Source organism: Triturus cristatus, chromosome 5_1 (genome assembly GCF_964204655.1).
Source record: "Triturus cristatus chromosome 5_1, aTriCri1.1, whole genome shotgun sequence".
In the NCBI taxonomy this organism is placed as follows: Eukaryota; Metazoa; Chordata; class Amphibia; order Caudata; family Salamandridae; genus Triturus; species Triturus cristatus.
This window is the reverse complement of record NC_140587.1, coordinates 583,751,130-583,776,422: the sequence shown is the minus strand read 5'-3', so window position 1 is coordinate 583,776,422 and position 25,293 is coordinate 583,751,130. Positions and strand designations below refer to the sequence as shown.

At 43.9% G+C, this 25,293-nt stretch overlaps 1 protein-coding gene across 2 annotated transcripts in view; it reads left to right on the top strand.

The window, feature by feature from the left end:
• Positions 1-25,293, top strand: part of ADHFE1 (alcohol dehydrogenase iron containing 1) — a 307,754-nt gene that overhangs the window by 97,462 nt on the left and 184,999 nt on the right. For both annotated transcript variants that reach the window (XM_085605518.1, XM_085605517.1), the window contains 3 exons: positions 1,125-1,168; positions 1,278-1,331; positions 18,828-18,982. In XM_085605518.1, the coding sequence (XP_085461644.1) occupies positions 1,125-1,168; positions 1,278-1,331; positions 18,828-18,982 (253 nt within the window). The remainder of the gene's footprint in view (positions 1-1,124; positions 1,169-1,277; positions 1,332-18,827; positions 18,983-25,293) is intronic.

The following is a 25,293-nucleotide window of genomic DNA, read 5'->3' as shown; positions in this document are numbered from 1 at the left end:
CGCGTTTTCTCAACTTAGTCAATCAAAACCTCAATCCCTCGAGTCGTTTTACCTCAAGGCCAGTTCAAGGAAGGAGCCAATTAAAGGCATTCCTACACTGCAGATACATTCTACTTCAGAAAAATGCTTGAAGGAGCAACCAGTGCTTCCTACGTTCCTCCGCCGTACTGTTTAAATCAGTAGTGCTCAGCAGAGTGATCCAATTTTCACCATGTTCTTCCCACAGATATTTGTCATTTGTTATTTGTAGTAATGTTTATGGTCAGTTCAGTAGAGTGTTTTTGTGTATCATTACTTGATAGTCCTAAATGAATGAGGACAAATGTATTTAAAAAGAAATTTTCACTCTCATGGTAGAACTTCTTTCTGTATTCTGTTGATATTCCCCAGGTTCTGCATGATACTGGGACACCCCATTATTGTTATTGAGGTATCATGGTTCTGTCTTGTGTGTTCAGTTTGGGAATGGCAAATTGCAAGTATAACTGGAAAGGTGTTGTAGTAGAAAATGTTGGATGGGAAATCCAATTGGGTGTCTGATTTTATCCAGTTATGTCATATCGGAGGTTCATTGGGTGCAAGCCGTGGAATCTGTTAACTATATATTGACTGGGTAATTGTGTGGTGTAACGTTGGTGTAGGTGCTTTATGTAGCATTGTGATAGCCAAACCAGAGCCATGTGATCTGCATATGGGGAGTTATGGCAGGTAAGAACTATTACTAGTTGGATTTTCTTGTTGGAGAGGAGCATGAAGACTGTCTAGAACTGTACAGATTTTAGACTCATCAGTGTATTTCTCATAATGGGTCAAAGCACACCACATAAAACAGTGCAGGCTTTAGAAACAATAGTGAAAAGTACACAATGTAGTGTTTTCACCTGACTACTATATGACGTGTGATAGAACTAATAACACATTTGAAATGGTTATCTTAGGATTCTAAGGAAATATGTGCTTGTCAAGTCTGTTTGTGTTTGGGTGTGCGTGCGTGTGGGTTCGGATGCAACTCTTCACTGCAGTTGACTAGCTGCTCCCAAATTCCAGCCACAAATTATTTTATTTGAAACCCTGATACATTTGTTACATGACTTGTAGTGACAATTTTTGTGTCTGTCTTGCAGCTCCTAAAAATGATACTTCTGGGACAACAGACTATGCATTTGAGGTAGACAACCTTCACAAAACCTTAAATTGGTGCTATATTTTTACTGTTTAATTTTGCCATGGTTTTAATGGTCTTGTTTGAAGGCTTTTTTCATGTCTACTTTTTCTAGATGGCTGTTTCCAGCATTCGATATGGCGAACATGTTACCAAGGAAGTGGGAATGGTAAATAAACTCATCCATTTTATAACCATGTAAACCTTTTCAATATGTTATGAAACTAGTAACTGCTTTATAATAAAATTGAATACAAATACAACAGTAAGATGTAGCACAAGAAAATGTATCCAGTTAAGAACATATTGCTAAGTTGTAGTTATAGAAAAATATCAGAGATTTCGCTAGTTTTGATAAGCTGTGCAAATCAAAACTAACTCCTACCATGCGCTGCTTGTGACGTCCTACATTAAATCACTTGGTATCTCAAATTACATCAGTGACCCCGCTGATTAGGTTTCAAATGACTGTATTGATGACATCATCACTTATATTAAATATGAGATAACCAGTGACCCCATCAATGACATCAGTATTTCATCATAGTTAATGTGTGATGCTGAGTCGGTGAAATAGAAGAGAATAAGAAATAGTAAATACACTCTGCATGTCCATGAAAGTGGACATGTCTCTACGCTAGATAGGGCTGTGCACAGTGTTAACTTAATGCAGGGTGTGGCCTTATGTTTATGCTGTGCCGAGTTTTCATATCTACCACATCAACAACACTGCTTTGGCACATTATCAAAGTATCTGAATCCAGGGGTAACATTTTGGCGGGCTTAGCTGTTTCAGAGATATTTTTGTAGTTGAAGATAACTCTCAAAATAACCTGTCTGCATAGCCCTCTGCACATGGTATTTGACAGTGTAGAGTGGGATCTGAGGGTAAGGGGAAACAGCCTTAACCACGATGCCAGAACCATGGCATTTCTTTATAATGACGCCTCAGCAATGAATTAGTCTCAAAAACGAAAGTTTTTACAATGATTTTTTAACCACAAATTTGGCTTTACCACTAACGACTTTACAATGAAAATGTATTTCACAGGTAAGAGTACTATGTTAGTGTGTGTGAGTATGTATGTATGTGTGTGTGTGTGTATATATGTATATATATATATATATATATATATATATATATATGTAGATTGATATATACACATATTTATATTCACTGAAAAAACAAAGGTCACAGGGATGTTATAGTTAGGGTCAGATTTTACACACACAAAGCCATTAGAAATTTAGCAGCTCTAGTTTTCTGAAGTAACTATAACTCGTGCCCTAAGGTTACTATGACTCGCACCCCCACCATGCACAGTTTTCTCATCACTAATTTCTCCTGCAAATGTTGCAGTGATATTATCAATGATGTCATAGAAGATGCCACAAGTGATGTAATATGTGGGGTAATTAGCAGTGTATGGTGAGGGCATGAGTTCTAGTTAGGGCATGAGATATAGTTACTTGAGATAACAATGACTATAATTGTTGAATTTCTGTTGTTTTGTCTGTGTAAAATCTGAACCTAAAGATAACGTCCCTGTAACCTTTGTTTTTTTCAGTGAATTTCTATGGTTTTTAATGCTATTTCCTACCTATAATGTTCCTGCAACCTTGGTGTTTGATGGGATGTGTGAGTGGGTGTGTCAGTGTGTAAGTGGGTGTATGTGTGTTTGGTGGATGTGTGAGCGACTGGCTGTGTGAGTCTGTGAATGAGTGTGTGAGTGGCTGTGTGGGTGTGTGAGAATGTGTGTGAGGTGCTCTGTGGGTGTGAGTGGTTTTGAGGGTCTGTGTGTTGGTGTGCGAGTGGCTGTATCAGTGTGTGATTAGGTGTGTGAAAGCTATGTGGGTCTGTGAGTGGATTTGAGGGCCTGTGAATGGGTGCATGAGTGGCTGTGTGGGTGTGTAAGTGGATATGTGACTTACTTAGGGCCCGATTCAGAGAACTAACTTAAGACAAAATCCTAAACTTACTACTTATGGTATTCACAGAATACACTTACGACTGTCCTAAGTTTACGTCTGCACTCGGGACGGAATTTCCGCACCCGGAGTGTAAGCATTGCACCCGGAGTGGAATTTCCACTATCGGGCCGGAATCTCCGCTTCCAGGCTGGATTACCCACAATCTGGTGTCAATTGACTATATCTGATGCATTGTGGGTATTCCGGCCTGGAAGCAGAGATTCCGGCCCGATGGTGGAAATTCCGCTCCGGGTGCAGAGTTTACACTCTGGGTGTGGAAATTCCGGCCCGAGTGCGGACGTAAACTTAGGACAGTCGTAAGTGCATTTTGTGAATACCATGAATAGTAAGTTTAGGATTTTGTCTTAAATTTGTTCTGTGAATCGGGCCCTAGGTGTGTGGATCTGTGAGTGATTGTATTTTTTTTAAAATTGGGGTCTGGCTCTGCGAATCCACCCGAATCAGGGGAGGATCTGTTGATCTTTGCTTGGTTAAAAAAAAAGGATTTTGGCCAATTTCTTGACCATGAGGGGTCCCTAACAGACCACTCCATCAGTACCACGGTATCAGGGTACCTCTACCCTGAACCCTTCTATCACTTTTCAACTTTATTTTCCCCGCTGAAAACTGTGTCCCGATGAACAAAATGGTGGTCACAACTTTCCTCTTGGGTTGCGGCCAGCCAATTACGGTATCTCGTGGATTCGCAAATCCAAGGAGGATCCGTGTCCCTAGATATACAAAATTGGATTTCAGTTAATATCTCAAACTACTGAACAGATTCACACCAAATAATAAAAAAGGTTCTTCCTGCCATATTTGGCGTATATCCGTCCAGCAGTTCGGGCTGTAGTTGTGTCTAAAATCTGGAAATTAACATGGGAAAAACACTTTTTGCCCCTGCCTTTTTCCCACTGCCCGCTTGACAGATCTCCCCAAAACTTTCCATGCAAAACTGGAATTACCGGCGCACTTTTTTGGGAAATTTTGTGAAGATTTGTTTTAGGATTTAGTTTGCGTATAGGTTTTTGGATGGAAAGGGTATTTTAAGGGTTTAGGGGGATATGTTTTTTTGGGTGGCAAATGTATTTTTAGGTTTTAGTGTGGGTAGGGGTATTTTGGTTACAGGGGTATTTTGGTTACAGGGGTATTTTTAGGGTTTACGGTGGGTATGGGTTTTTGGGTGGCAAGGGTATTTTTAGGGTTTAGTGTGGGTATGGGTATTTGGGTGGAAAGGGTATTTTTAAGGTTTAGGATGGGTATGGGTGGAAGGGTATTTTAGGGTGTGTATGGGTATTTGGGTGGCAAGGGTATTTTTGAGGTTTAGAGTACGTATGGGTTTTTGGGTGGCAATGGTATTTTAGGCATAGGATCAGCACAGTGCCATCCATGCCGAGATAGAAAGGGACAAAAACGTTTGTCAATCCAAAGCCGTAATACTGTGGTAAAAAGCTAAAGTTAGGAACCACCCAGAGTTCTCTGCTTCTTTTTTGCAAAATTCATGTGGCACTCTATGCCTGAAAGGATATTGTATGAATGTGTGTGTGTGTGTGTGTGTGTGTATAAATATAATATATATCACCATCCTTGGTCACAAACTTTAGAACGGCAATGAACATAAAAGTTTAAACACCAGTTTTCATTGTTACCATTCAGAGAAGCAAAATAATATTTACAGGAAACAATGTTAATACTTCACATTGCGACTTGATGCAGCTTGTTACATTGTAGTTCAAAATTCTTAGATTACAAATCTTGATCTGTTTGTCAGTAACTCATTTCTCTATGTTACACATTGCTGATGTATATTCTCGGATTTACCTGAAATACTACATGATCTCATTCAATGTTTCTAATCATGCTATTGTGTGCATTTTAATTATAACTATTTAGTCCCAACCGGAACATTTTGTGTATACTTATTCCACACAAATTTGACATGGCTGACCAACTTATATTGCTACGCCAACACCATGCACAACATAAATTAATATAAAAATTATTATAAACCAAGCCACAATTTTCAAGTGTACTTCGCAAGTAGGGGTTCAGTTCAGTGGAAACATAGTTCCATCACACTTTAATTAAACATTTTGCCGGTGTCAAGATTACTACTGTTGTTTAAACAAAACAAATTTAATTGTAATTTTTTTAACTGCTTTGCAGTCCCTCATAAATTGTAAAAGGAATTCAGAGAAATATGAACGGATCCTCTTCCATATTTAGACCGTTGGGGACTTTGCTGTCTAGTTCTAGTATATATCTAGGCTCCAGTTGACGCAATTTCTTTTCTCTGTTTCCACCTCTTAGTGTTTTCGGTTTTTGGTACTGAATCGATTACATAGTACCTTAGCTGTCACTCACCCCCTTGTGTTGTATTGAAGTTATTGCACATATGTGCCGCAAGATACATTTGTGTGCCTGGTGCCATGTACTTCCTACATATAGGCGGGCACATGGGCACGTTAAAATGTATACTGCAAAGTCAGTCATGCAATGGCATGCTGCCTTCATTTTGCAAGTTTAAAAAAAAAAAAAAGTGATATATATTCTGTCTTGTCTATACCATATTGGCAGCCTTCACATTTTCTGAACCATCTCCTCTTTGACAGCCAGGGGGTTTTATCTGTGACCTCTGGACTTGTATAGACCAATATGGTCACCAAGGCCGGTGCACACCTAGGGCTTTACTGATACCACCTGCCCAGGTATCCATCTGCATGATCAGCACCGTACAAGCCACTGCGCTATAGCTCATGGTCCAGCTGCATGGTGCAGGAGAGAAGGGAAAAATACAGTTCTTCGGTTTTCCTAAATTCATTGTCTTCATTTGACACTGCAAAGAAACAGATTATTGACGCTAGATGGGCTGCATGGATTGAAACTTTGGTGACTTAATGGATGCCATTGAGGAAAGGATGATGGGAAAATCATCAAGTAGCTCAACAACCTAGCTGGGGATGGAGTCAAAGACATCCTCAAGAAACTCACGCTAGAGGATGCAACCTGTTATCAGAAAGTCAAAGAAGTACTTGTCCAGAATTTTGATCCTATGCCAAATGTTGACTATGAGCAATATATCTTCAGCAAAACACATCAGCAGGTGGGTGAAATAATGGATGAGTTTGTGGCGAGACTTAAAGTCCTCATTAAACATTGCAAATTTAGTGACTTCAGTGATGAAGAAGCCACGTGCCTCAAAATATTATATGGGTGTCTGTCTGATTCATTCTGGAGATGCATGCCCTGTGAAACTCTGTTTGAACAAAAAGTTACTAGCTGCAAGGGTGGAAGAGAGAGTAGAATGTCAAGCAGGTGCCATGGACACAGGGGTAAACACACAATGAAAGAACACTTGCAATCAGGAGCTGGCTCAAGGCCAGTTCTGACAAATGCAAAATACTACCAATGTCAATGTCCAGCACTAGGACAAGTTTTCAAAAAGAATCATTTCAAAGTGATGTGTTGAGCAAGTGAGAAGAAGGGCAATCCTGAAAGAAGAAAGGAAGCACAAACAAAGGAGGTCCAGAGAAGATCCCACAGCAATTTGAAAGAGAAACTAAAATATCACCTATGGTAAATTGCATCCAACTTCAGCCAAAAGTCTTCCGCACACTCAGACAGCGGATCCTCGGTGTCCATGTCAAGTAAGAGTGAGAATGATGGATATTTATTGATTACAACGATGCAAGACAAAGTAGGCAAACGGAGGCTAAAAACAAATGTCCAGTTGTTCAACTGAGGTTAAAGATCACTCCACACCCTTCATTATTAACAGTAGAGCCTCCATTAACATCATGCTGGTAAATAAAGTTAGAGAACTGACACCGGTCCTCACCCATCATACATTAAAGTAACAAGTGGACTTGCATCCAAGCAGCTGCATAGTCAAGGATCATTCTCATCGAATGTGTAGCACAAGAAAAGGTCAGTTCAAGCAATGATTCATGTTTTGATGGGAACAAAGTCTAGTGCATGCCTCCTCAGTTTTGCAACAGTAGCTGGCATGAGACTGATATCCATTACCTACCACCTTCGCACTGCTTCAGCTATCACTCGGAAATTCCCATCACTGTTTAAAGAACTGTAGAAACTGAAAGGGTTTAGAGTGCAATTGCACATCAATGAGGACATTTGCCCAGTTGCCCAAAGACATCAGCAAGTTGCTTTTCATCTACAAAAGGCAGTGGAAAAGAAAAAAACAAAGCTTTTGAAACTTGACATCAAAGAATGCTCTACTGGACCCACCCCTTGGGTCTCGCCAATGGTAGTAGTGCCAAAAAGAGACAACAAAGTAGAGTTAAGCATATGTGTTGAAATGCATCAACTAAACAGACCAATCGAGCGTGAAAGGCACCCTGGGCCACACATAGCTGATATGATAGCACAACTTAATGGTGCTAAAGTGTTCTCCTAGTTTGACCTGAATAAGGGATATCATGAACTGAAACTAGAAGAAAATTGCAGGTATATCAGCACATTTTAGACACATGTAGGTGGACGTTTCATCCCTCAAAGGGACTTCTTCAGGACTGCTCTAAATATGTTTTAAGCACAGATGCAACAGCTGTCTGTGGATGCTACAGGGATACTGTTTGTGAACGTACTGAATTCACAGGACCGTAAAACGCCTATCTCAACATGAGATGGGATTAATATAAGGATGCCACTTATTGGATGCTTAATGAGAAAGAAAAGTGGGCAAGTTGCATTGAGGGATGAAACATGTTGGCTACAGTGAAAAGAAGTTCAAAGAAGAAATGTGAATAAAGAAAGAATTTTGTAAAAACAAATTTGATGAGTCCTGGAATTGTGTGATATACTTATTGATCTTTTGCTGATTTAACTAATGTTACTAATATCATTTAATATGTTAGTTATATGTGAGAGAGTGTAGGGGTGATGAATGGTATGTACTGTTATTGTAATTCTAGACTTTGTCCCGCATAAGAGTATAGGGTGGCTGTTCTCGCAGATTTGTGCACCAAGTGCTGTTTGTTTATTATAATGTGATTAAGTGCAAAAACATTGTGCCCCAGCCATCATTCTTGTTAATGATTTATTCTATAAAACTAGCCTTAAATTCTGTGGCCACATATTATCGGAGAGTGGCATATCTTCTGACCCTTATGGGAAACCAAACCACCTCAAGATGTGAGTATGCTGCAGTCTTTTTAGGGCATGGCTGGCTACTGCGCCCGGTAAATATTTGATCATGCCATGCTGAGTGCCCCATTGCTTGAACTAACAAAACAGAATGTAAAATTCCAGTGGTCGCTGGCCTGCAAGAAAATGTTTTGAGATATCAAAACTGCCATCCAGAAAGCAATGGTCATGGCCTACTTTGACCGCAAACTTCACTCAGAGATCACAGTGGATGCAAGCCCAGTAGGACTAGAAGCCATTCTTGCACAACACATTAGTCATCCGAATATGTAGAGACATATTGTTGCATATGCTAGCAGGAGTCTGTCAGACACTGAACAAGCCTATTCCCAACCAAAGAAAGAGAGTCTGGCAGTCATGTGGGCCTGAGAGCATTTACATGTTTCTTTATACGACAAACAATTCAAAGTAGTCACTGACCATAAGGCTCTGCTGACAATCTTTGGAAATACCAAGGCAAAGATGCCCTCGAGAATTGAACACTGGGAGCTACAGCTCCTGGAATATGACTGACATTATTCATAAGCCGGGAAAAGCACAGACCCCCGCCAACTATTTCTATTGAGTTTGTTTGCAGCAGACAGTATCAAAACCTTTGGTGGCTGAAGAATATCTCAATTTTATACTACAGTCAAGTACTCTCCCAGCATTGTCAGTGGATCAGACTGTAGCTGCCACCAAACCTGATGAACACATGGCCATGCTCAAGCAACTGATCGACACTCAAACATGTAGAGTAAAGACCAAAAAAGAAGAGCTCCAAAAGTTCCACAATATTCAGGAAGAACTGGGAGTAATTTAGGAATGGATCATCCTCAGAGGGTTGAGAATTGTTCATCCAAAGAGAGAGTGTGTGTGGTTTCCAAAGTTGGATGAAAGAGTTGAGGGAGAACCAGAAAAGTGACACATTTGTAACTGCTTATCATCAAAAACCACACATCATCCAGTAACAATGTCATACCTCCCTGCCCAGGCTTGTGAAAGAGTTGCAATTGATTTATTTAGACTGCGAGCAAATGGCCAATATTTGATGGTCCTCGTGGATTAAAATTCTTGTTTTCCTTTGGTAGAGAGCATCTCGTCCACCGGGAATGAAAAGGTCATTGAAGTTCTGAATAACATTTTTGCAACCTGGGGCTCTCCCCAAATTCTCAAGTCTGATAACGGCCCTCCCTTTAATGACAAAGAGTTCAAATAATTCTTGACTCACTTGGGCATCAAGCATCATTGGAGCACACTGTTGTGGTCTCAAGCCAATGTCGTTGTCGAACAATTCAGGATGCCTCTCAAAAGAACAGTATTTTGTGCGGTTTCCACCTTACAGTAGAAGCTGGGTGTTTGTGGACAGCATAACCTTTGGAATGGTGCCATACTGATTCCATGCGATGCCTCAGGGCATGTGGTCCTATAGGCCAGCTAGCTCACAGTCCCACCATAAGCCCCCTAACACCAGGCGGGTAGCAAATGGTTCTGGCAACTACTGAACATGACAACCCTGAATTCCCAGGAAATGTGGTAACAGATCTAGAACCCTTTCACTCAGTTACTCAAGCTCTCCTTCACTCAGAGAAATGTACAAGGAATGCAGAGTGGGATAATAGGACGTTTTCAATATTTATTGAACCAACGTGATTCTTGTATAAAATATATCTGCTGCAATGATAAATAGACAGAAGCGAGTGAAGGTTATTAGAAGTACTAGGACAGTGAACAGAATGAAAAGTTCACAATTGTGCTGAAACTGTGTGTGTGTGTGTGTGTGTGTTTGTCTGTCTGTCTGTCTGTCTGTCTGTCTGTCTGTCTGTCTGAGTCAGAGTCTCATCCAGTATGGGGATTATTGGCAGAACACACATACACAACCCAGACACTTAGGTTAGGGGACGCGTATTAGGAGTACGCCAGATTTCTATATTGTTTTATATGCTTGTATTTATCTATATATATATATTCACTTAAAATACCATAGGTTTCAGGCGCGTTATGAATTAGCATTTAAAAAACCTCAGAAATTCACAGAAGAAACCATAGGTTTCAGGGGTGTTATAGTTAGCTGGACATTTCACTTGTTCAAAACCATTGAAATTCCCCTGTTATAGTTAGTTCAGCTAACTATAACTCGCGCCCCCGCAATGCACTGCTGATGATGTCGCATATTACATCACTCATGACATCACTCATGACATCATCCAGTGAATGTGTGTTTCTGTAAAGTTTTAAATATGTTTATTATATATAGGGAAAGGCATATTGAAGAATGAGTGGGTGTATAAGTGTGTTGAATGGATGATTTTGTAGGTGCGTGACTGACTCTATAAGTGAGTGATCAAACATATTTTACTGAATGCATGGGTTAGTGACTAAACTGTGTGAATGTCTGTATCCGTCTGTCTGTTGGTGTGTAAGCGGCTGCATGGGTTTGCAAATAGCTACATGAGTGTCTATATGGGTTATAGATTGGTTGTCTGAGTATCTGTATGGGTGCCTGAGTGTTTGTGTGGGTGGGATGTGTGTGACTCTGTGCATAGATGTGTGACTGGGTGATTCACTGGGTGCATGGTTTCAAGAGTGCATCTGTGATGGACTGTATGGGTGGGTGAGTGTGTGTATGGTTGTGTTAGTGAGTGAATGTATATTTCAGTGGTACATGTGTGAGTAGCTACATATGTGAAAGGCAGTATATATGTGTGTTGGCGTACATAAATGGCTATAAGTGAGAGTGTGTGATGGTGAGAGTGGCTTTATGGATGAGTGTGTGCTTGTATCATTGATTGTATATGAGCGTAAGAATGTGCTAGTATTTGTATGAGTAATTGAGCTGGTGTGTGTACAACTGTATAGGTAAGTAAATGGCAGTGTGATTAATTATTTGCATGACTGAGTAGGTGTGTGAGTACCTCTGTGGATGAGTGGTGGTGTGTGAGTGTCTATATAGGTGTATGAGTGCATATGATAGTCCTGTACTGAGTGACCATAAGTATGAGTGACTGTACGGGTGAGTGAGTGGATGGGTGTGTAGACCTAAGAATCAGTAAGTGGGTATGTAGTTATTGGTGTTGGAGTGTCTATGGTTTTGAGAATGTCAGTCTGTAATTTAGAGTGGGTGTATCAAAGGTTATATTAGGGTGTGAGAAGATGCATCAAATTATCACATGGAAGATGTCATCAGTGATGTCATCAGTGATGTCACTGACCATGTCATGAGTGATGTAATATGTGACGTTATCAGCAGTGCATTGCGGGGGCACAAGTTATAGTTAGCTGAACTAACTATAAGAGGGGAATTTCAATGGTTTTGTACGAGTGAAATGTCCAGCTAACTATAACACCCCTGAAACCTATGTTTTTTTCTGTGAATTTCTAAGGTTTTTAAAAATGCTAATTCCTAACTATAACGTGCCTGAAACCTATGGTTTGTTAAGTGAATTTCAATGGTTTTTTAAATGCTAATTTCTAACTATGCCTACAGAGATAGGACATGTGAAGAAAGAAGAAAAAACACACAGAAAGAAATAAAGAAATGCAGATAGAAGCTACAGAAGTCCTCAAAGACAAAGGAAAGTGCCGGAAGAAGGAAGACGTGCAGAAAGAACAAACAAAGGAGGAGAAAGAGTCTTTGTTGCAAAATCATCCTGTAGCCTCAACTTTTTCAGATGGGTACGGGTGATAACTGACTCTGACTAACCAGTCCTAGAGCCAGTGCTATGCTAAAAGACACTTAGAATACAGTTAAAACACCTACATACACTAGGGAACACTATGCGTTGAGGTACCCCAGTTATTAGCAGGACCTCCTCTGTAAGCCCCTAGTATATAATAGGGCAGGGGTATTAAAACTACCTCTTAAAACGTGCCACAGGGTGCGTTTGCACACTGGTGAAGGGAGGGGGGGGGGGGCTGAGCTGATGTGTGCAAACACGCCCTATGGCCGTTTTAATTTGGGGGATAAAGTCCCCTTCAACCCTGAGTGTCCCTTGGGTACAACTAGCCCATCAGGTTTCTCTAGTTAGCACCACAGAGCTGCCTTGCAGAGAAAATGGGCATGGCCTGGACTACCTCTCTGCAAGGTGCTTACTGGAAGAACCTGGTGGACTAGTTGGCCCCCAAGGGCCCTCAGGATTGAAGGGGAATTATTTCCCCAACTTAAAACGCGCCATAGGGCGTGTTTGCACACGTCACCTTAGGCCCCGTCCCCTCCCTTTCTCACCATGTAAACACGCCCTGTGACCGTTTTAAGTTCGGAGATTAACTCCCCTTGAATCCTGAGGCTCCCTAGGGGCAAATTACCCCACTAGCTACCTCCAGTAAGCACCATTACATAGAGGTGTAATAAGGGGCACAACCTGCACCACCTCTCTGCACAGCAGCGCAGTGGCACTTACTGGAAGCACCTGGTGGGCTAGTTGGCCCCCAGGGTCCCTTAGGATTGAAGGGGAATTATTTCCCCAACTTAAGACGCACCACAGGGCGTGTTTGCACACGTCACCTCAGGCCCCGTCCCCTCCCTTCACCACTGTGTAAACCCGCCCTGTGGCCGTTCTAAGATGAGAGATTAAGTCCCCTTGAATCCTAAGGGTCCCTAGGGTCAAACTACCCCACTAGGTACCTCCAGTAAGCGCCACAGAGCTGTGTTCCAGAGAGGTGTAAAAAGGAGCATGGCCTCTGAGCACCTGTCTGCAACGCAGCTCCCTGGAGCATACTGGAGCTACCTGTTGGGCTAGATGGCCCTCAGGGACCCTTAGTACTAAAAGAGAGTCAATCCCCTAACTTAAAATGCGCCACGGGGAGTGTTTGCACAGTGGTGAAGGAAGGAGGCGTGGCCTGAAGTGACATGTCTGCAAACACACCCTGTGGCGTGGTTTAAGTTGGAAAACTAATTCCTCCTCAATCCTGAGGGTCCCTGGGGGCCAACTAGCCCACCAGGTACCTCCAGTATGCGCCAGAGAGCTTCCTTGCAGAGAGGTGTTCAGAGGCCACACCCCTTTTTACAACACTCTGCAACGCAGCTCCGTGGCGCTTACTGGAGGTACCTGATGGGCTTGTTGGCTCCCAGGGACCCTCCGGATTTAAGAGGAATTAATTCCTGAACTTAAAACGTGCCACAGGGCGTGTTTGCACACATATCACATCAGGCCATGCCCCCTCCATTCACCACTGTGAAAAACGCGCCCCGTTGCGCGTTTTAAGTTGGGGGATTACCCCCCCCTTGAATCCTGAGGGTCCCTGGGGTGCAACTACCCCACCAGCTACCTCCATTAAGTGCCACAGAGCTGCGTTGCAGAGAGGTGTAAAAAGGTGCGTGGCCTCAGAACACCTCTCTGCAACGCAGCCCCCTGGCGCATACTGGAGGTTCCTGGTGGGCTAGTTGGCCCCCAGGGACCCCCAGGATTCAAGGGGAATTTGTTACCCATCCGCAAACGCACCAGGGTGCGCGTTTGTAGAGTGCTGAAACGTGGGCGCGTGGCCTCCGGTGCCGGTATTTCTTTTCTTTTTTTCTTTTTTTTTTAAGGGGGACTGCATAGCCCCCCTTATTTTTCTTATTTTTTGGCCCTGGGGACCCCATCCCCCAGGGCCTGCCCCCTAATTTTTTATAAAAAAATGTAAAATGTGGGCAGGGGACCCCATCCCCCGGGGCATGGCCTTTTTTAAAAAAATCTTTTTTTTTGGAGAGGGGCTGCGTTGCCCCCCTCCTCTGGCCACTAAAAGCCCCAGGGACCCCATCCCCCGGGGCCTGCCTTTCTAAAAAAATGTTTTTTTTTGTTTCGTTTTTTTGGGGGGGGCCACACGGCCCCCCCCAGGCCACTAATAGCCCTGGGGACCCCATCCCCCGGGGCTGGCCCTCTCCATTGGGGGCTGTGGGGGGTCCCCAATCCCTTCACGGTCCCACCTGCTCCCAGCCTCCTGCGGGAGCCGGCATTGCTTTTCCACATGGGGAGCTGCTAACATGCAGCTCCCCATGTGGAAAAGCAATTTGGTTTGAATTTTGAAAGAGAGAGCAGGTTTCCCTGCTCTCTCTTTCCAAATTCAAACCAAGTTTGCTATGGCCATAGCAAACAGCAGTGTCCCGGGGGTGGGCACCCCGGGACACTGCAGGAGCCGGCCCTGGGGGGTGGCGGTCCCCAGGGCCATCATTGGCTCCAGGGGGGGGGGCGCGCGGCCCCCTCCCACCAATTTAGAAAGCCCCGGGGGGTGGTGGTCACCGGGGCTGTGGGGTCCGTCACAGACCCCCCAATTTACATATTTAGATCCCTGGGGAGGTGGCGGTCCTCGGGGCATGTGGGGGGCCATGAGCCTCCCCGCAAATATTTTCACAAAGCCCCGGGGGTGGTGGTCCCCGGGGCTTGGGGGGCCTTTGAGCCCCCCAGCCATTAATTTTTGAAGCCCCGGGGGGTGGCGGTCCCCAGGGCTGGGGGGGCTGTGAGCTCCCCCCAAATATTTCCATAAAGCCCCTTTGGGCCCCTCAACCCAATACTTGTATAGCCCCCGGGGTGGACCACCCCGGGGCAAATTAGCAACGAAGCACGGAAGCCCGGAAGCCCGTGCTTAATTTTTTTTTTTATCAGCAGGATCCGCGCACCCAGCGCCGATTTTACTGATTTTAAAAGCAGGCCTAGGGGGTCAGGGTGTTTCTACCCTGCCCTCTTTTTGCGTTCTGTGCGTTTTTCTTCTCTTTTCTTGGCTGCGAACACTTCCTTGTTTGGAGTGTTGACAGCCAATTAGCATACAGCTCGTGCTCGGCAGGGTGCGCGGATCCTCCGCGCCCATAGATATATCTATGATTTTACTTTTGATTTTCCCAGGAACTACTGAACGGATTTACACCATTTAAGCAAAAGGCACGAGAGTGAACCAAGGGCTACCTTTTTGCCAAATTTGGTGTAATTCCGTTCAGCAGTTTGGGCTGTAGCTGCGACTAAGGGTCCCTATGGAAAATTGCATGGGGAAAACACGTTTTGGGACCCCCCTTTTTTCTCGGCCCCCGCTTGACGAATCACCCCGAGACTTCCAGGATAGGAGCGGACCGGAGCGGGCAACGAGTTTTGAAAATTTCGCAAAGATTCGTCCCCCGGCGCCAAAGTTATTCCAAATAGAATGTTGCGGATTTTCTATGGATAATAGGTCCTAACTATAACTACCTACTGGCGACCGCCAGTAGGTAATATATTTGTATGTTTGTTGAAATCCCATCTGTTACCCTCCGGGGTGGCTCAAGGCTCTACCCTTAATCTTCTCCTGTTCAATCTATATGTTAGGCCCCTTACTGACCTTGTGGAGTCCATGGGTTGACTATTTTTTCATATCCCGACGACACGCAAATGGTTGTGTCCTTATCTAGAAAGGACAACTGAAATGCAGAAGCCCTTGGCACCTGCTTGGCCCAAGTTTTGTCTTGGATGAACATAAGTTCACTGAAACTTAAAGAGGACAAAACTGTGGCGCTGTTAGTAGGTAACCACCAACATCTTTGGTCTTTTACTCTGGGCTTGACCCCCTCTCGAGTACAGGTGGTCAAAAGTATGGAGTATGGATAGATGACAAGCTGTCCATAAGTCTCCAGATAAATAAAGTAGTGGCCACATGATTCGGTATCCTTAAGTGTACATATTTTGGCATTTTGGCTTGTCTACTGGCGTCGGCCTGATGAACGGTAGTTCAGACCTTAGTGATATCCAGAATGAACTACGGAAACGTTCTATATCTGGGTGTGGCTCAATTCCTGCTCAAACAGCTTCAAATTGTTCAAAATGTGGCAGCCTGGATGCTACTTCATTCACCTAGGCATACTTCTACAGCCAGTTTGCTTTGTACCTTGCACTGGCTGCCTGTTGAGCAGAGTGTCCAATTTAAGACCTTATGCTATATGCATAAGTGCCTTACTAATACAAGGCCATTGTACCGAAGATATTTGGTGTCCGAATATGCTCCCATCTGTGCTCTACATTCAAACCATTTAAACCTGGCCATGAACCCCAGGATCAGGAAGACCTAGTAGAGTGGTTGGTCCTTTGCGTATTATTGCCCTAAATTATGCAATGGTCTGCCATTTTCACTGAGAGCTTGTAATTCGCTCACAGTGTTTCTGAAGAAACTAAAGACGTGGTTGTTTCCATCTGCATAATATAATATGCCTGCATAATTTCAAGTCCAGGCTGTTCCACCCGTGTTACGATTTAACAGATTGAGCACTCTTGTTTGTTGTGGAGGCCAAGTTTGGGAAACCTTACAAGATAGCCATACCCTTTACAAGTCACTTTAACATAACATAACTCGACAACCGGAGAAGGCCCTGCCCCCCTCATGTTTGGTGAGTGATTTGAACAAAGATTTCTGAATGGACAGCCAAAAGATGAGTGAATGTGAAAAGACTTTAAGCCACTGATGCTCACCACAAAGAGAAGATGAAGACATATGCTGATAAACTGCGACAAGCCCGAGAGATTGCCATTAGTAAAGGAGATCGGGTTTTTGTCTGACAAAGGTAAAGACGGAAAGTGACATCCCTTTTGTAATAGATCTGCTTCAAATAGTGGAGAGGAACGGGCAACTGCTCATGGCGGCAAGGGCCGGGAGATCCATCGCTCGAGCTGTATTACATATCAAACAAATGTTCCGTCCCTTGGAGCTGTCACGTTCTGCCAGAGAAAGCCCACCTTGGCTACCAGTGCCTCTAGTTCACGAATTGGAGTCAGTGGAATCCGGCAAGGCCACACCTCATCAAGCTATCACCACACGGTCTGGAAGGCATGTGTATCCACTTCAGAGACAGACTGAAGAAATTTGATTGTTCAAGTTCAGTTAATCTGGTGCACATCAAACTTTTTTGGGGGGGGAGTTGTAGTATTGGAGTATTAGAACCCTGCAGAATGGTTCCATCCAGCCTGGGACAGGAATTGGGTCACAGCTGGAGGTGGCCAGGGTGGTAGGGATGAGATGTGATGTGCGGAGTCAGGAGAAGGAGAGCATAATGTGAAGTGAGAAGGAAGAAATAAAGACATTACCCCCAACTCTGTGTACCGAGAGTTCTTACTAGACTCTACATAGAGGAGTTCTCACAAGACCAGTCGAGCCACTCTCTGTTTGGTTAGCGCTCAGGCCAATCAGGTGCTGGAACTCTGCAACAAATCAAAGTCTCAAGATAATAAAGGCAAAAGGTGATGTATGGAGTTATAGCACACCTGCAGCAGTAGGCTATTAAAGCTGTCCTTCCCTAATCCCTGGTGAATTTCAGAGAAAGCTTCTAGGTGTCGGGGATACCTCTCCAAACTCCTTGCACTGATTCTTGGCCTCCATGCAGGCTAGATGAGTGCCAGAAGCAGGAAAGTCCAGCAGAGCTTCAGAAGGGGCTTCCCGCTTTGACCATCCAAGAGACAAAAGACCACATTCAACTGCATGCTCTGTAGCACCAAAGAGGTACGTAGCCAGTAAGATGGAAGACGTTCCAGCTTATATTTCAAAGCCCTGACAGTTGGAAAGCAACCCTCTCCCAGTCAGAGAACGCACATTCCTTAAAGTTCAAATGTCCAACCACCGAAGTTGAAGCAGAAGTTTCTGCTTCAGATCTCTGGCTGTTCATAACACGTTTCCTATGGTGCATGCCATCAGAGAGTTGGTTATTTGATTCATGATTGGGCAGCACAAACTTAATTGAGATCAATGTAGCACTGGATTTTAAGTTAAGATTATGGCATTAAAACACAAGCTAACAGGAAGATTAACTCTGTGGTTGTTTTCTACATTAGTCCTATCAGAGTTGTCTCTAATTTTTTTTAATGTCTAACATTTTGAATGAGTATGACTTAAGGGAGCAGGCATTCAGACATAGACATACGAAATTAATTCATAATGTATAAACGTTGAACAGGTGAAAGAATGAGGCAAGCTCATTGGTATTTGAACCTGAAGCATTAAAGTTGCACAATTTCTATTGCTTATTTCTTAGCCAGCTGAGCTGTCTCATCAACCAATTGAGAATTAAATAAATCGCACACTTGATCCGAGCTACCCTTGGAAATTTTGAGGCTGTGTTAGGACTTGATAGACTCAATTTTTCTAATAGTTCACGTTAACTTCCATGGTCCTTTAGTAAATTTACCTTCCCTGCTGTACCTTTAAAGGTTTTATTCCCTCTTAATAGATATCTATTATATTTGCTATTCTCTTTTCCTCTTCTCGCATACCCACTCCTATACCCAACATGCTCCCCACGCTCTATATCAACACATTTACTAGAAATAGAGGGCTGCTGACTGTGTGGGAAGAAATATACCATTCCTAATCTAGCTTCTTTGTTTATAATAATATTATATTGTTCCAGCCCTGCAGAAAAAAAACATCTAGAACTTTATCTAGAGAAGTTGTGAAATAAACATTTTAATCATAAAAAAATTACTCTACACAGTTCCTGGAGAGTTATTCCTAAACTTTTATGTTCATGAATCTATTGAATTCTGCACCATCTCCTTAAAACAAAAACCATGTTTATTTGCTTTGTGAAGCCAAACCTTACTGTTACTATTTCATACTCTGGTAGGATCTTCAGAATATGGCAGCTAGAAGGGTGTGTGTGATGACAGATAAGAACCTGAGCACCCTTCCCCCTGTAAAGGCTGTACTGGACTCCTTAGCAAAGAATGGTATCTGCTTCAAAATGTACGACACAGTCCGAGTGGAGCCAACTGACTCAAGGTACGTACTCTCCCCCTCCATTCGTATTACATTAAAAATGCATATAACAGCATTGGGAGTCATAACTTTCTATTGACCACATTATAATGTAAATAAGTGATGTTATACAGACACAATCAATTCCAAATATATGCCCAACATTTCGGTTTCATAATATTGAGGATACATAGCGTGTGTGTGTCTGTGTACACACCATGTTGTCGCTGACTAGATTCTAGACATTTTTCACACATGTAGAAGGGCTTGCAGAGACTTGCCTAATGCATACATGTAAGGCTTGAGCATGCCATGTATTTTCTGTTATTCGCAAAATTGGTTGAGTATGGTTTTAAGTTAATTTACACAACGGAGGAAAGTCGGCATTCATTATGAGTTTACAGTAGTTATACAGGTACACAGGGTCTGAAAAATTGACGTTTCAAATGTATAAGTCACTAAAAATAGGGAATGGCAGGTCAAAAATGGGAGTATGTTGGAAGCCACAGAGTGGCTCACGGCAGTCACTGCAAATCAAACAATACTCCCATAAATTAGCAAGTGTGTTAATTCCCAAAAAACATGAGAAAGTCAAATCCCAGCCAGTACTAACTTACAACAATTGAAAGAAAGTAAATGTAAAGGTTGTTGCAGGAACAGAAGACCAGACATAAAGCATTCAAACGTGAAAATGTTAGGCTACATGTGTCATGTGTTGCTAAATATGCATTATCCTACATGCAGTAATTGTTTAAAGGATGTGTGCTATCAACACATGCACCCAACCCCACACTGTGCACAGCCTTTGGCCATTCACACTGGGGGTATGGTGTGTGAGTTTTTATTTTTTTCCAATGGGCTTCGGGTCCACGGATCCCCTGCGAGGACCTGTGAATCCACCATGAGTACTCGCAGATCCTAGATTCAGGCCCCCCAAAAATAATAATTTGGGGCAATTTGTTGCCTTGAGGGGTCCCTCAGGGACCTCTCCATATTTCCTATGTAATCAGGACACTTATATTCTTGTTGCAGCCGCAACTTTCCTTTCAGGTTGGGGCCAGCCAGTCAGGGCCTTTTGAATCACCCACCTGGGTAAATCTGCAATGGATCTGCGTCCCTAGTTATCTATACATTTCTTTCTTTAATAACTCCCAAACTACTGAACAGATTTACACCAAATTACAAAAAGAGATCTTTTTGGACCAAGATCTAGCTTTATGCCTAATTTGGTGTAATTCTGTTCAGCGGTTGGAGCTGTAGCTGTGTCTAAAAACTGCAAAATCCCCATAGATCTTGCATGGGGGAAAAGCATATTGGGACCCCCTCTTGTTCTCGGCCCCTGCTTGACGGATCACCCCAACATTTTCCATGCAGAATTAGGCAAAGTAGGGCACGTTTTTGAGGGAAAATGTCTTGAACATTCATCAAACGGCGCCAAAGTTATTAGCAAAACAAAAAATGCTTTGTGTGCAGGAAAAGTTGGTCCTAACTAGAACTACCTACTGGCTATAACCCGTAGGATAATTATCTATCTATCTCTCACCTGTCCTTGCCAACATCAGCCGCTTCCACCAGCGTGCCAATGCTCCGTGGCATGCGCAAGTCACTGTGTCTACATGTTGCACAGTTTCTTTCCACAGAAAGATGACGGGCGCTCCAAGATGTAAGCAGTGAAGAGAAAAAAAAATATCATTTGGCAGCCATGGCCCAACGTGTTTCAGCTCCATGGAGCCTTTGCCAAGGACAAAGAAATGTTGTAACCCATATGCATTTATCTATCCATTTATTCACTGTAATTGTAACTTGTGCGCTGTAGTAACTAAAAACCGTGCCCCCCATATGTAAGGTTTGTCATCAGTAATGTTATCAATAATGTCATAGAACATGTAATGAGTGATGTAATAAGTGAGGTCATAAGTTGTTCATGGTGAAGGTGTGGGTTATAGTTACTGGAGATAACTATGACTCGGGAATTTCAGTGGTCTTGTTAACTTCAAATGGTATGTTTTAACTGACATTTTCATCCAACTATAACATCTCCTTAACCTTTGTTTTTTCAGTAATTTTCTATGTTTCTTTTTAACAGAACGTAAAATAATATTTCATTACCATACACAAAGCCATGTTGTGGGCTGAAAATGTAAAAAGAAAGATTCAGAGACCTAGTGTGTTTAAAAAAAATCAAAAGAAAATCAACATGTCTTTGAGGCTTTCTTTTAACATTTTTAAGCCCACCAAATACAATCATAAAAACAACCACAAGAGGGCCTTGCACTCCAGCTGAAGACCATAGTGTTCCAGCTAGGAGTGCTTAAAAAAACATGGTAAGTTATGCTCGGGTCATGGATTTAATGACCTAGGAGACTTACTCTTTTTGTTTTGAATGTTTCTGTGTGAGCTGCTGCTCTCCCTGCAGCTCCCACAACATAAAGAAAGACTTCCCTTGGGCCTTTTTTATTTTGGGAGAAGTGCGAGCACGGCCCCCTTCCCAAGCCATTACTGCCCAGGAGACCCTATCACCAAGTTCTTTCGTTTTTTTAAGAGGAGTGGTCATGCAGCTCACCTCCCATGCCTTTACGGCCCCAGGGACCCCGGTGCCCACCTGGCGCACCCACATAACACTATGTTGGGGGTCGCGGAGGGGACCGAGTGACCCCGCAACCAGCCAGCTCCCCGCATGCACCTATCCATGGTGCATTGGGGGCCAGCACTGCTCCTGCCTGGCAGGAGAAGCTGTTTATGTATGCTCCCACCAGGCAGAAGCAATCTGAGTTTCCCTGCTTGCAAGAGCAAAGGCAGGGAAACAAATATCTGTTCCCACCTGGGGGTAGCAGAAAAGTGTTCTCTGCCCAAGGCCTCGTGGGCAGCTAAAATACTGTGTCCCGCGCATAGGCTTCAAGGGTCACAGTGAGTGAGCCAGCTAAATATTAAAATGCGCTGGCCCCTAAGCCTTGCATACCCTGGGGATGTTTATTTTTCTAGCTCGGGAGCCTGAGCGTTTTCTTTTTTCTATTGTGCCGCAGATTCGAAGACTAGAAGACTAGTACCGTGAGCACTGAGGGCCTCCCGGAGGTGCTTGACAGGGCATGGAATCATACTTCCAACATCGTTTGTGGTATGATTCCAACATATTTGATACCAAACACAACAGGATTCGTTCCTGCCAGTTTAGAGATAGCCATCACATAACGACGCATGGCCACTCTATGTATCGTAAAGACTGATGCACTTACAACCCAGGAGAATGGACTCCGTGGATGGTAGGGGTGTCCTGCTCATGCAGGGGCACCCTCCAACTTATAACCGAGCACCTTGCCTTCATGATTGAAAGGCCTGCTTTAGGGGTGACTTATAAGTTATAGGTTTTAAGTGCAGTGACCTCAGATAGAAGGATAATCATATCTGTCATACTGGTGCTAGCACCAACTTACAAAGGCTGCAATGGTGGGCCTGTAGTCACAATTTGAGTGGTCTCCCATGGGTGGCATAATGCATGCTTCAGCCCATGGAGGACCCCTGGTGTACCTATGTCCTGGGTACCTTAGTACCATATACTACCCACCCCCCCCGACATAAGGAGATGAGACTACCTTTGCCTAGTTTAGTCTTCCTTTTCTAAGTGGAAATATCTGGAGAGTCCATCTGCGTTGGCATGGTTACTCCCAGGCCTATGCTCCCCTGAATAGTCCACCCCCTGTAGGGAAATGGACCACCTCAAAAGTTTGGGATTTTCACCCTTCATTTGCTTTAGCCAAAAGAGGGACTTATGGTCTGTCTCAGATGTATTTGTCTGGACAATTAGGGTTTTGGAATAGTTAGAACTTTGCAGAATGGGAGTAGTGCACATGGCCTGCTTCAGGTAATCACATTTTGACAGATAACTGTCCACTGAACTTTCTTATGCATTCTCTTGGAGGTGTGATCATTAAGGGGAGTCACAATGGACCCATATCCCTTAAGAAACCTCCTGTAGTACTCATTCAGGCCCAAGAAAGCTCTGACCTAAGTCTGGGTAGTGGGAGCAACCCAGTCCATAATGGTCTGGATTTTGCTCTTCAGTGGCTTAACTTGGCCTCCACCTAACAGGTATACAACCTTGCTCTGCCCCATGCGGCACTTTGTGGCCTTGATAGTGAAGCCTGCTTTCTGCAGGGCCTCCAGAACATTCCTGAGGTGGACCAGGTTATGCTGCCAGGTGGAGCTAAAGACAGTAATATCTAGATATGCTCCACTACAGGCTTCCAGACCTCTTAGAACTTTATTCACCAACCTCTGAAATGTGGCAGGTGCATTTTTCAGACCAAAGGGCATCACATATTGCCCACTAGGGGTTGAAAATGCTGTGTTAGGCCTGGCATCCTCAGCTAGTCTGATTTGCCAGTAGCCTGCAGTTAGGTCAAATGTACTCCGATATTTGGCTGAGGCCAAAGTCTCTATGAGCTCATCTGTCCTGGGAATAGGATGGGCATCAGTCCTAGTCACTGCATTGAGGCATCTGTAGTCCACACAAAACCTCATCTCTCTTTTTCCACCCTTGGTGTGAGATTTTGGCACAAGGACTACTGGATCAGCCTAAGGGCTATCTGAAGGCTCAATGACCCCCAATTCCAGCATCTTTTAGACCTCTGACCTGATGCAGTCTCTGACATGGTCAGGTTGTCTGTACATTTTGTTCTTTACTGGAAGACTGTCACCTGTGTCCACGTCATGGGTACACCATATGGATTGACTAGGTGTCAGAGAAAACATATGTTTCTACTGATTGAGGACCTTGCTGCTGGTCAGTGAGGCTGCCTGCCAAGGCTACCCCTTCAATTGACCCATCAACAGGGTTCTGAGAGAGGAGATCTGGGAGAGGGTCACTCTCTTCCTCCTGTCCTTCATCAGTGGCCATGAGCAAGGTCATGTCAGCCCTGTCTACAAAAGGTTTTAGGCTGTACACGTGAAGTACTCCGTGGGGACTTCTTGGAGTGCCTAGGTCCACCAAGTAAATGACCTCACCTTTCTTTTTAAGGATGATGTGGGGGCCACTTTATTTGTTCTGAAGAGCTGCTGGGGACACAGGCTTCGACACCCACACTTTCTGGCCTGGCTGGTAAACGGTCAGGACAGCCTTTTGGTCATGCATTGTTTTCTGAACCTCCTGGCTGGCCTTAAGGTTTTTACTTGCCTTCTTCATATACTCAGCCATACGTGAATTCAGGCCAAATGCATAGTCCACAATAACCTGTTTAGAAGGTTTGAGAGGCAGCCCCCAGCCCTCCGTAAATAGACACAATGGACCCCTAACTAGAGGTCCAAATAGAAGTTCAAATGGTCTGTAGCCAACTCCCTTCTGAGGAACCTCTCCGTAGGCAAAGAGAAAGCAGGGTAGTAAGACATCACATTTTCGCGTAAGCTTTTCTGGGAGTTCGATGATCATACCTTGAGGGTCTTCTTGAACCTTTCAACAAGCCCATTGCACTGTGGATGGTAAGGTGTGGTAAACGTATAGTTTACTCCACACTCTTTCCGCATTGCAGTGATATGACTGGACATGAAGTTGGTACCTCTCTCTGTGAAGACCTCCTTAAGGAAGCCCACTCTGGAAAAGATTCCCAGAAGAGCCCTGGCCACTACAGGAGCTGTAGTAGTTCTGAGGGGAATTGACTCTGGATACCTAGTGGCATGGTCCACCACCACTAGTATGTAACTGTATCCAGATGTAGTTAGAGGGTTCAAAGGACCAACAAGGTTAATCTCTACCCTCTAAAAGGGAAGCCCAACCACTGAGAGTGGAATTAAGGGGGTCTTTGTAGTGCCACCTGACTTGCCATTGGCTTGGCAAGTGACACAGGAGCGACAAAACTCCTTGGTGTCTTCTGACATATGGGGCCAGTGAAAATGAGGGACAATCCTGTCCCAAGTCTTACTTTGCCCAAGATGTCCTGCAAGGGGAATGTCATGTGCCAGTGAGCAAAGAAAACCTCTGAACATCTGGGGTATCACCAACCTCCTGGTAACACCAGGCTTGGGATCTCTACCTTCAGAATACAGAAGTCCATCTTTCCAATTGAGCGTATGGGTCCCACTGACGTTTCCTGCCCCCTCAGCAGCAGCATGCTATCTGAGCTGTTCAAGACCGGGGCAGGATTGCTGTTCCAAACGCAAGTCTGCCCTGGAAGGCCCCCTGCCCCAAAGAACTCTGCCTGGTCAGGCTCAAGTTCCTCAGGGACAGTTCCATCACAGGGACTGAGATCATCTCCCTCAGGAGACTGATCCTCACCAGGAGTTTGGGAGGAGGATAATTCCTTATCCTTCCTGCTCCTTCTCTTAGGAACAATCTGGTCCATTTT